This window comes from Mus caroli, unplaced genomic scaffold, assembly GCF_978045245.1.
Source record: "Mus caroli unplaced genomic scaffold, Mus_caroli_1 scaffold_5, whole genome shotgun sequence".
NCBI classification, from domain to species: domain Eukaryota; kingdom Metazoa; phylum Chordata; class Mammalia; order Rodentia; family Muridae; genus Mus; species Mus caroli.
Genome location: NW_028227260.1, coordinates 11,214,818 through 11,227,989, shown reverse-complemented (window position 1 = coordinate 11,227,989; position 13,172 = coordinate 11,214,818). Strand labels below are relative to the sequence as shown.

The 13,172-nt window shown below is 41.3% G+C and overlaps 1 protein-coding gene across 2 annotated transcripts in view; it reads right to left on the bottom strand.

Moving 5' to 3' along the window:
- Cdkl5 (cyclin dependent kinase like 5) overlaps positions 1 to 13,172 on the bottom strand; it is a 193,453-nt gene that overhangs the window by 18,227 nt on the left and 162,054 nt on the right. For both annotated transcript variants that reach the window (XM_085837929.1, XM_021153604.3), the window contains exons 12-14: positions 10,550 to 11,516; positions 6,652 to 6,753; positions 5,091 to 5,196 (exon numbers count right to left, since the gene is read on the bottom strand). In XM_085837929.1, the coding sequence (XP_085694055.1) occupies positions 5,091 to 5,196; positions 6,652 to 6,753; positions 10,550 to 11,516 (1,175 nt within the window). The remainder of the gene's footprint in view (positions 1 to 5,090; positions 5,197 to 6,651; positions 6,754 to 10,549; positions 11,517 to 13,172) is intronic.

Here is a 13,172-nt window from a genome sequence, read left to right as displayed (position 1 = left end):
GTCCAATAGCATACTTAACAATATGTGTACTGGAACACACAAATTACAGTTTAAGATTTGGCAATGTAAGGGTGTGCCACTTAGATCTTTAAACTCTAAGGAAATTTGGCCATTTGCACAAAATATTAATTTTCTATATATTCTCAGAGCAAAAAATGAACAGAAATATAGACTATGATGTATTGAGTGATTCTGCTTTGGGGGAAGGGGTAACCATGTTTTCATCAATTTCTAAACTTGGCCGCTCTACAAATTTCATCACAAAAGTAATATGTACATTGTATATCAAGATCAGTGACATCAAGCAAGAAGTGCTTGCTAGATGTAATTCCACTGTTCAAGAGGCTCAGGTGGGAGGACTGAATGAGATCAAGGACAGACTAGGTTAGAGTGAGTTCCAGGTCATCCTGACTGGGTTATAGTATAAGATATTATCTTATACTGATGTTGAAACAAAACCTACATATTCATACACAGAACTGCATCTCCGTGTTAGAGTTTTTTAGGTAAACAGTTAATAGTATGATTACTTGTCACTTCTCAGACATTCCTAATGTTATTTAATCCATCTCCCACCTGCTTCTGTACTTACCTCGCCTCCCCTCCTTTCACATTTCTCTGATCAGATCACTTATCCCCTGCTATTCCCCTCTCTACTATTCCCTAACCCCCTATCTTGGCAATGATTCCATTTTAATTTCCTGTTTGCTCTACAGAGCCCAGAGATCCCTGAACTGGAACTGACCTACATGCCCCCTCTCTGAGGACTTGCTTTCATGGTGCCAGAAGGTGCCATCCAAGTTTCCAAAGGAGGGAGGCATCAAGGAGGGAGGTCCTCCTGTGGGGGTTTTGAATGAGGATGCCCCCACAGACTCATAGATTGGAATGCTTGGTCACCAGGGAGTGGCACTATTAGGAGGCACTATTTTTGTTGGAGGAGCTGTGTCACTGGGGGTGGGTTTTGAGGTTTTTCAGATGCTCAAGCCAGGCCAAGTTTCTCTCTCTTCCTGTTGCCTGCTGATCTGGATGTAGAACTCTCAGCTACCTCTCCAGTACCATGTCAGTCTGTGTACGGCCATCCTTCCAGCCATGACCATAAATAGACAAAATGTTTGAACTGTAATCTAGCCCCAATGAAATATTTTCCTTTATGAGAGTTGCTGTGATCATGGTGTCTCTCCACAGCAGTAAAACCCCAACTAAGACACCTACCCAGCTATAATGCTGATGGAACCACATCAGGGACCAGGCACAATAATTCCAAGGGTACAGGAGTGGCATGTATATCTTGCCAGTAGCCAACAGATTTCTAATTACACCGAAGACCTGCTCAACAATAGGGAAACCATGTCTGATACTAGAAGCCTAGCTAACTACTCAGTGCTAGTGAAAGCATGGTTCTTGGAGGAGAATCTACAACCACTGATGTACTAAGTCATCATAACCCCTAACAACAATCTATAAACATTGTTCTTATACTCATAGGTAAGTGTAGTCTTCACTCCTCAGCAATAGATGGAGACCATTACAGGAAACAACATCTAATCGAAATACAGAGTCGTGGTGCCTAGTCCTAATGGATACATTTATAATACGCCCTGCACCTAGTGCTCAGGGAACATTGTGGAAAAGGGAAGGAATGAACAGATTTTAAGAGCCAAAGAATCAGGAAATCTGCTATGAGACTGTGTCTCTGAGGAATATAAGAAGCTACACCCATAGTCTTAGCAACATTTCCAAATATGAGTTGAACAAGGATAATACCAAAGGATATGTCAAAGTGGACAGGGAAAAAAAAAAAAAAACCCGGGAGGCCTGAATCTCTACAAAGAACTATAGGCAACTGAGGAAAGCTGAGAGCAGGAAAGGTGCCAAAATATCAGCCCTGAAAACACACATACAGTCACATAAGGAGCGAGAAGGTTATAGATAGGAATAGATATGTAAGTACACATATATGTATGCAATAAAAATTAGTGAAAAAAGAAGCCATGAATTTGAATGAGAGCAAGGTGGGGGCATATGGGAGACTCTGGAGGGAGGAAAGGGAAGGAAGAAATGCAATTATAATCTCAAACATAAAATTAAAACCACAACACAACAACAACAACAAAATGACACCATTTCACTTGCCTCTGGATAAGAAACCTGGATTAAAAAAAATAGGATGAACCTATTCTAGAAACATCTCTCTAGATATATCTGGAAACATTTGTCAGTTTTAAAAAACCACCCTTTTTCTCTAGGACTTAGCAGTATCATTGAAATGACAGATGTCTCCAAGTGGTTCATTTAGTTTAAACTTTCCTTCCTATTACCGAATTTTTAAAAATTAAAATGTTCTACTTGCCAAATCTCAAAGTAGATTATGAAATAGATAAAGGAAATGTTTTTCCCACAGTAACTAATTCAATCTATTTGTAACCCAAATAGTGTAGCCAAAAGACTATTTTATTAATTTAAAACTCCACTTCCATTTTATATTAAAACATTCCTCTACTGGGCATGATAGCACACACCTAGAATTCCAGAATTGAAATATAGAAACAGAAGGATACAAGTCAGCTGGAGGCTAACCTGGTCTACATGGATAGACCCTTTCCCCAAAAGAAGGATATTTTCTCCAATCATATGTGCAAACAACAAAATTTAGATGATTTTAAAAGAAAAACTTACACTGAAGATGTTTTCACTCATGCACAAGACAAGAAAACTAATTAATGTTAGTCTAAATTAAAAGTTTAGCCTTGGGCTGGAGAGATGGCTTAGAGGTCCAGAATTTATTTTCAGCAGCCAGATTGTGGCTCACAACCATCTGTTATGGGATCTGATTCCCTCTTCTGGTGTGCATGAAGACAGACCACTCATTCATTCATACACACACACACACACACACACACACACACACACACACACACACACACACATATATATATATATATATATATATATATATATATATATATATATTAAATGAATAAAAAGGTTTAGCCTTATAAGATTCTACAGTTACCATAGAATTGGGTGGGGGGTCATTAAGAAGCATATTTGATGCCTAGTCCTTTTCTAAAAGGTAGAGGTGGGAAAGACCACATAGTAGCCTAATTATTCAATGCACATCTCTTCCCGAATAACACTTGTATGCATTTATTTAGCTCAGATTCCTAATTTTAATTACCAAACAGTATTTTGTGTCCCCTCTGACCCTGACTGAACCTCTCCAGCTGTCTATAACATCAAAAAGAGCAGGAAGTCAGACAATGTGGACATACAAGTCAAGGCTGTGCTAAGTCTTATGGACTTTATATACCCCAGCCTCCTGTTCATGTTGCCACCAAAGCACTGGGATTCTCAAATATTTGGCACTTTACCATCAGGTGCAACCTCAAAGGGTTGTCTTTCTTTAATAGTTCTCTGCTAAATTAACAGAACCCAAAAAACATGCTTTAGTCATCTGTTCAACAACAAAGTCTATTTTTAAACTACTCTTGAAAGTTTTCTTTAATTCAATTAATAACTATTTATGAAGCTGTGTCAGCCAGTTCCTGCCTCTTTCTTTCCTTTCCTCCATCTCTCTCTTCCAGGATCAAATTCAAGGTTTCACACACACCAAGCAGACACTCTTATCACTGAACTCCATCTCCATCCTTCAAACTCAGAATATTCAAGAGGCTCAAAAACCTTGCAGAGAAACACTAGATCCAGTGCAGTGTGCTCTGCCTTGTATCAGGGACAAAGACAAGGCACCATTGAATAGAACAAAGAAGAGATACTTCTGGCGTAGGAAAGGGAAAACTGTCCCATGAAAACAACTGGTGCCATTAGGAAAGCAGTGTGTTCCAGGACATGAAAGAGCCAGGTGTGCTTGAGACTTGTGGGTAGAAGTGGGCGGGGAACAGAAAGAGTGGACCACAAGGATTTGATCATAAACAGTCTGTTATCAAGCATCCAAAGGCCTATCAACAAATTAGAGCTAAGGTATTGGGGTACAATTGTGGACAATGTACTAGGGACAATGGATGCCTGCTCTATTTCTTTCTCCTATAGTACCATTCTCTGACTGCCCTAGAGAATTATTATACTTGCTGGCAATCTCCTTTGTAAAGGCAAGAATGAGGGTGGATATTTTTATCTGTATTATCTACTAACATATTCTAGGCATGTCTGAGTTTCTGGTATTATAATGTCACATTGCCATGAGTAATGTTCACACAATACAAATACACAATCAAAATATTTTTAAAAATCTTAAACTGGGTGTGTTGGCACACACCTTTACACATAACACTCAGGAGGCAGAGATAGGTAAATATTTTTAAGTTTTAGACCAGTCTAGTTACACCTGTAGTTCTAGGGCAGCCTAGGTCTACACAGTGAGATGTTGTTCCAAAATAAAAATTATATACATACACACACATGTGTGTATACACACATGAATATATATATATATATATATACATGCATATGTATATGTATGTATATACACATATGTGTGTGTATATATGTATATGTATATATATTTATAATTTCATATAGCTCATCAGGGGAAAGATTGCCATCAGGTATCATGGCCTGAGACTGATCTCCTGTACCTACATTGTAGACAAAAAGAACTGAGTCCTATAAGCTATCCTCTGACCTCTCTCTACAGGTATACCATGGCCTGTGTGTCCACGGCCTGAAAATAGATATATATATAATTTTAAAAGTCCTCATGTTTTATGGATGTTTATAATTTGGTGTGGATCTGTCTTCATAGCTATCATGTAGCCACGATTTTTATAGGCTAAACTCTTCTGGGCACAAAGTGACATAGGTAAATGTCGAATGAATGGCATGGTCAATATCTAGCTTCAGGATCATTCTGAGGATTGTTTGGATGGGTGCCTTGGAGACAGAGACTAATCAGGGTCCCAGCCAGAAGAGACAAGGGACTAAATGACAATGGTGACTAGGGGCAAGGAGAACTGCCAGATGATGGGAACACAGGCGATGCTGTTGGTCTGAGGTCCACTGGAGTAATGAAGAAATAGTGGTGGATAAGGAAAGGAGATAGACTCAACAGCAAACACAGGGGTGGGGTGACTTACCTCTATAAAAGCTACCAACTCTCCTTGGGACAGGGTCATTGTATAGATGCCGATTTTCTTTGGGAGCTGTGCCGTCGTCAGAGTGTGGGTCATGGTATACTCCACCCTGAGGCAGGAAACAAGGTTATGAAAGTTAAACCATGGCTTGATGACAGTGCAGCTTACAACAAAGCCCAGCCAGTGCCTTATTTTTTTGATTTTTAAAATGAAAACTCAGGCTTATGTTACAAATAAAAGTACTTATTTTCTAAGTCAGTTCAATTAATTTATGGAAGATTGGGTATGGAGACCGTTTAAAAGCTAGGTTGTTCACACCAGTCAGAATGGCTAAGATCAAAAATTCAGGTGACAGCAGATGCTGGCGAGGATGTGGAGAAAGAGGAACACTCCTCCATTGTTGGTGGGATTGCAAGCTTGTACAACCACTCTGGAAATCAGTCTGGCGGTTCCTCAGAAAATTGGACATAGTACTACCGGAGGATCCAGCAATACCTCTCCTGGGCATATATCCAGAAGATGTCCCAACCGGTAAAAAGGACACATGCTCCACTATGTTCATAGCAGCCCTATTTATAATAGCCAGAAGCTGGAAAGAACCCAGATGTCCCTCAACAGAGGAATGGATACAGAAATTATGGTACATTTACACAATGGAGTACTACTCAGCTATTAAAAAGAATGAATTTATGAAATTCCTAGCCAAATGGATGGACCTGGAGGGCATCATCTTGAGTGAAGTAACACAATCACAAAAGAACTCACACAATATGTATTCATTGATAAGTGGATATTAGCCCAAAACTTAGGATACCCAAGATATAAGATACAATTTGCTAAACGCATGAAACTCAAGAAGAATGAAGACCAAAGTGTGGACACTGTGCACCTTCTTAGAATTGGGAACAAAACATCCAGGGAAGGAGCTACAGAGACAAAGTTCGTAGCTGTGATGAAAGGATGGACCATTTAGAGACTGCTGTATCCAGGGATCCGTCCCATAATCAGCTTCTAAACGCTGACACCATTGCATACACTAGCAAGATCTTGCTGAAAGGACCCAAATATAGCTGTCTCTTGTGAGACGATGCCGGGGCCTAGCAAACACAGGAGTGGATGTTCACAGTCAGCTATTGGATGTATCACAGGGCTCCCAATGGAGAAGCTAGAGAAAGTACCCAAGGAGCTAAAGGGATCTGCAACCCTATTGTTGGAACAACATGATGTACTAACCGGAACCCTGGAGCTCTTGTCTCTAGCTGCATATGTATCGAAAGATGGCCTAGGCGGCCATCAATGGAAAGAGAGGCCCATTGGACTTGCAAACTTTATATGCCCCAATATAGGGGAATGCCAGGGCCAAAAGAATGGGAATGGGTGGGTAGGGAAGTGGGGGGCGCTATGGGGGACTTTTGGGATAGTATTGGAAATGTAATTGAGGAAATTATGTAATAAAAATATATTAAAAAAAAAAAAATAAAATAAAAGCTAGGTTGTAATGCTGCCGAGTGAATGGCCCTTACAGACCACACTCAAAGATGTAGCAACTTGGAAGAGCTCAGACCTCAGACTTCTGACGGGTGTGGAATGAAGAGGCGCCTTCTCGGGAGGACTCTTTAACAGAAGGTCTTGCCACAGTCATCTCTGGAGGGAGCTGTTCTCCAGGCTGCAAGTCAAATTCAAACAGATTTATAGAAACTTCCTGTCTCTGGGGATGAAATTCATCACTGTCTTCATTTAATACAGCTAGGACCTTAACCAGCTGAAATGAAAATCATAGGATGACTTCAACATAACTCATTCCATAAAAGACTAAAAGTATCTGATGAATGTAAAATAAGCCCCACAAATTTTAACACATAGCGAGATTCTCATTAAAGTTAAGGCCAGTAAGGACTACATTAGTCTGAAAATAGTTCAATTAATTATTTAAAACCACAAAAGAAATCACCTTTCTATCTAGACAGTAACAGCTCTAAGCAGCACTATACTTAGAGAGTCTATCAGTCAATCCAAACGTGCTCTTACAGATTTTAGGCTGAGTTCCCTGAAAAGAAATATTCAGAGGCAAAAGCATTTTTTCCAGGAGACTTAGCACAGCAGATGCAGATGAAAAGAAATGCTTTGTGAATACAAAGAGGAATAGAATAATCCCTGTTAATGATTTTTGTCGTAAGAGTCCCCAACTCCTCTAGTCTCTGGTGTTTCTTGCTCTCTTCATCTTCTCCAGGACAGTTAGTAGCTCACCTGTTCAATGCATGGTCATGATGGTGCTTATATCTAGAGATGGTCCCGCTACCTAGATCCCTCTCAAGTAGGCTGAGTCATAACCTCAGCACAGCAGTGGATCCTTAACAGTGTCCAAGTGAGAAAAAGAGATCACATTTGCTTTCCTGGGCTATGAGGGTTAAGAGCACAATTAGGAGCTGGCTGCTTTCAGCATCTACACATTATACTTAAAATGTATTATCTTAAAGCCTAGGTGATATACATAAAATGATTTAATTTAAAAACTCAAATAAGATCTGGTACCCCACCACCTTCCTCCCCACCACCATTATTTGGAGAATTTTGGAAAGAAATTAATTTGGTGCAGCCTTTCTTCTTTCCAAGTTGCCAACCTGTACTGTTGACAAAGGCCCAGAGCAAGATTTTTTTTTAAAGGAAATGAGTTATTTACATTTAAACTCAACTCAGTGAGCGGTCCCGTGCTTTTGAAAATGGCTACAATGCTTCCCATGAGAATGAGCACCGTGGTTTACTCACAACTCTTTCAAGCCTTCCAGCCACCTTCTAGCCTTTAATTGTGGCCTTTCTTAAGGCTCAGCGCTGCACTCCTGAACTGGACTGAAGTAACAGCTGGATATGTGCTAAGCTCCAGTAATTGTTTATAATTAGTTTAGGACTACAGTGTTCAGAGATATTTATTTTCTGAATTCTCTGAGAGCAAGTCATTTGTCCATTTTCCAAGGGAGGCTGCCTTTCGTTTTTCTTTTGTTTAACCCTTGCCTCAATGCCAACAACAATCTGCTTGGTTTTGATCTCCAACTCTCTTCTACAGGCAGTGAGCAGGCCCTAGAGATGTTTCTAGACACTCTGGGTTCTCTTATCTCTATAGTGAGTTCTCAGGACTCCTTCCAACCATTCCTATAACTCCATTTAAAGCCCCTGCAAATACCTCCTGCCCCATCTTTAACTGGGGACCAGGCCATCTTGCCACCATTTTATACTTGGGGATCTATAGATTGCCTTAGAATCCCAGTTCTACGTTAAACTAGCAGCTGGGGAAAGTTGGGCAGATTACCTATCTCCTATGAGTCCCAACAGAGAGAGATAATGTTGAATTATGGAGCTTAAAAATCCCCATCCCAATTCCAAAATGGACCTCTTAGGAAAGAAACTCTCGGAAAGAAATCCTTCAACAGTGCAATTGGCAAGTCTGGTTGCATCTACTGCACAGTCCTTGGGATCCACTCGGAATATGGTCCTCAGCTCATGTGAGAATTGCTCAGCTCTTACATTTTCATTCCACCAATGGGAAGCCAGTTGGGACCCATGGAGCATCATGTCTTCCTGGAATACTTTCCCTCTTTTTAGTCCTCTTTCCTGCTGCTCTCACTTTCCTCCCCAAGGGAAATCTCAACCTTCCCATAAGGATCTGCTCAGACTCTCCCTCCTCTGAGAGCCTCCAACAGGGCCTATGCTGGACTGACAGGATTGCTTCCATTATCTTTCTTTCAACACGCAAGCACACCTCTGCATGGTTACCAGTGTCCAGGTTTACAGAATTAGAACAAATCATTTGTTGCCAAGTGTCCCCTCTCAGTTTAACATACTTCAAAACGACAGGGACACTTTAATTTCATCTTCCCAATCAAGGTTTCTTGTGGTGCTTAGCCCAGCTTCATTCTTCATCTGTCTGCACAGGTCAGGCTGTTAGCTGCACCGAAGCCATTTCAGACTATTCCTGCTCATGGTGACCTCTCCCTGTTCTCTATGCCTATTCATAGCCAGTGCTCTAGTAATGTAGGCCTTAATGATTTTGTAGGTTAGCAGGTAAACTGCTTAGCATGCAAACCTGATGACCTGAGTTAGATCTCTAAAACCCTCATAAAGATGACTGGAGAGAGCCAGTTGCACAAAGTCACCCTTTCATGTGCATGTCTATGTACACCCCTTGCCTCATGTTATTCATACATAACATACATACTTAATTTAAAAACCCAAGGGGCCAGAGAGGTCACTCAGCAGTTAAAAGCATGTACTGTCCTTGCAGAGGACCTGCATTTGGTTCCTAGAACCCATGTCAGGCAGCTCACAATTCCTATAGCTCTAGCTTCAAAGGTATGTAGCTTCTTTAGGTACCTATACTTATGTGCTCATACTTAAGATACAGACAGATATGTACATAATTTTAAAAATCTTTAAAAATATTAGAGACTGGGTGGGCAAGTATCATTTACTCTAGCCTGAAGTTAAACTTATCTAGTTTACAAAAAAATTTTAAAGCATTAAATTCAGTTAAGATACTTGGTATCAGAAGTGCTTCCTGACAGGGTCCTGGTATGGCTGTTCCCTGAGAGCTTCTACCAGCACCTGACCAATACAGATGTAGATACTTACAGCCAACCATGGGATTGAGCCTGGGGACCCTAATGTAGGAGTTAGGGGAAAGACCCAAGGAGCTGAAGGGGATTGCAGCCCCATAGCAAGAACAGTAATAAAAGGCTGGACTACCTGGAGAACCAGGGACTGGACCACCCACCGAGGAGTATACATGGAGGGATTCATAGCTCCAGATACAAGTGTAGCAGAGGATGGCCTTGTCTGGCCCTTGGTGCCCCAGCATGGGGGGATGCTGGAGTGGTGAATGAGTGGAGGAGCACCCTCATAGAAGCAAAGGGGAGAGGGAGAGGAGGGATGGGATGGGGGTTTATGGAGGGGTAACTGGGAAGGGGGTATCATTTGAAATGTAAACAAGTAAAGTGATTAATAGAAAAATGCTTGGTATTGGAAAAAAAGTTTAAACAAATGTGGTTTAGGAAGATCAGACAAAAACATTTTGAAATAAGTAAGAGCTAGTCCATATTGCTAATTTCAATAAATGGTCAGTCATCAAAAATATGTCAGAAATGAACATTTAAAAATACTACAAATATTAAATTACTACAAATATTATTTTTTGAAACAGGGTTTCACTGTATAGCCCTGGCTAGCCTGGAGCCCACAAAGATCTACCTGTCTCTGCTTCCCAAGTGCTAGGACATGCCTGTATCTATGTCACCACACACAGCTAAATTGTGATTATTTTTAACAGAAATAATCCAAAGAGTGCTTTCCTTCACTGTCCAATGAATGTCAGGCTGATTGTAGTAGGGAGAACTGTATAGCAACCTTATAAATATTCCTTGTAACCCTTTCCCAAGATAAGCCGATAGATAGACCAAAATGCCAAGCGGTACCTGGGGTGATAAGAGCTGCAAACTGTTGGCTCTGGCTGCCATTCCTTGTCCTATGCTCAAGCTTCCATCAAGGCCTTTTGCTCTCACTTTGTCCCGGGTCACGTACATGGAATGCCTGTGAGGACGCTGCTGAGAGGAGAAGGGGCTGGTGTAGCCTAGCCCATAAGAAAATGATTCATGAGGTGCAGACAGTGAATGTGAATGGCTGCTGTCCATGTGTTCAGGCAGCTTCAACTCCTCCATGGTTTTTGAGTGTCTGGTGGTGGTTCGCCGTGAGTCCAGAGTGCCTTCATTTCGATTATTTCGACCGGAAGGGCTGAGCAAAGTTCTCGTATCAGTGTGCCTGGTGGGGGTTGGGCTGGTGGGAGAGTTCAAGTCCAAACAACTGGATGGGAAGTATCTACTGGTATTAGTCTCTGTGATTTGGGCTCTGGCTTCAGAAAGGTTGCTCACAGACTTGGAGTCACTCAACGCCCCATGGCTTTTGGCCTTGGTCCTGTAGGATGGACTCCGGGAGGACTGGGGAATGGTGTCAATATAGCTGTGCCGACTCTGCTTCTCACTGGGCTGCAGGGTCCCAGCTTTGCTCTGGGAGCTTTCCATGAATGAGTGCCTGTTCTGCTGAGATCTGGTGCTGGACTTGAGGTACTTTGTGCCTGGACCTTCTGAAGGCTTTGTGTCAATATTGAAGTCAAACTCTGTTTTGGACTTGGCTTCTTTTGGACTGAGAAGGTGTGGTATGTTGTTGTTTGTGAGATCTTTGCTAGAAGACCCGGGCTGGGTGCTTGCTTGGTAGGTTTTGGTGTGCATTGGGCTGAGAGTTGCTCCAGCAAGGTTTCCATTGAGGAAGCTTTCGTTTGCAGGCAGGCCTTCCTCAGCCCTGGGCAGACCCACACTTAAGTTCTGAATGTCCTTGCTGTTGGATCTGTGGTGAGTCTGTAAGGCAGCACCCTTGGTGGATTGGTTTCTATGTTTCAAACAAAAGATGCAGATCAGTTCCCTTCAATAGGAGGCAAACAGTATAATGTTTAAAACAGGTAAGCAAACCCACAGTAAACTAAACGAGACCATTCTTAAAACACCTGTATGGCTCAGGGAAGGAAGGAGTATAAAGAATTTAAGAGCTGGAGAATGGGAAGGGCTGCTGTTGTCTGGATCTGACACGGTTGTTATCTTCACCGCAGGAGTGGTTCCTTGCACAAGACTGGGCCCATCAATGCTCTATCCTGAATTCAGGAGACCCAAGGCTCTACCCTCCCAGAGGAGCTATACAGAAACTTAAAAGTTGCAGAGAGAGAGAGAGAGAGAGGTAGTCATATTCTTTAGTGGTGTAGCCACTGATACATTGCTTCCACTCAACAACCTCTTATGTGTTCATGAAGGCAACCCTAGTTATATGCACTAGGCTAGGCTCAGGACTTGGGAAGAAATTTGTTGGAAGGAATAAAAGGATGAAATAATAGCAGTGTTTTGATTAAAGGAGAGAGAGGGAGAGAGAGAGAGAGAGTGAGACTTTTCTAAAAAGCAAAAAAAGCAGGCACTCAAATGACAAAATCACTAACTCAAATGTGTCCCTCTCAATAAGAGGCATGTTTCTCAGACTAAGTCACTGAATGAGATAAATCACTTCCTGATGAAGATGTTTTGGCATCCTTAAATGCTTGTCTAACTTGCTGGCTGCCAACACAGTCGCTGATGCAGAGTCAGGTAAAGTATGCTTTGGCTACGACTGCCTGGTACAGAATAGCTAGTACGAGTAAGAGAGCTAGCAGACTGCTGACGCTGACAATCCCTTTTTCTGTTTGAATGTCAGGAGGCAACACTTAGATTTGAAGGTTACTGTGTTCCTTGAACTTCACATTCTTTGTAAAACCTATAGGCTGCTTCAGATACACATTCACAGTAGTTACACACACATGCCAACATCTCTTTAGCCTGTAGAGTCAATGAGGGAGAATTCTAGTGATGTAAAGAAAATGACACTCTGAGAAAAATGTGAACTGACTAGTGAGGTTTGTTGGAAAACATGATGATCTGTGTTTATGCCTTAGAGAAGTGGCAATTACGTTGGCCTCTTGAGATAGCTCCTTGTACATTAAACAGAAATGCATCACTAACTGTTTAGATATTTCTGTGTAAACTAAACAGGAATCCTATACTGGAACACAGAGTCTTAAGTGCTAATTGCTTGGTAAAAGGCACACTTTAGTCACTTCTTCATTTCACACTTCATTATTCCAAAGTGACTGAGCACTTCTTTAGGACTCGAAGCTTCATTTCCTACCCTAGTGTAATATACAAATAGTTGCCCAGAGAGAAACCTTGTCTTCAGTTTGAAAGCCACAAATGGCATTCTAGAAAAGACAGCTTGTTTTAACAAAGGATGAGATTGTGGCTTGACATAGGTTTCAGAGTTAGGAATGATCTATCCAATTGTTTTTACTGTGAATTTAGAAAACATTGCAAGTATTGCTACTATTGAAAATCAATTGATTTGAAGATTTTTTTTTCCATCACAGACTATTTGGAAGAAAAGTCCTTTTGGGCTGTTATTGCTATTTAATAAAAATGGCAACAAAACTATGCCTCCTCATTTCCCCAGATTTAGAAAGGAATTACAAAG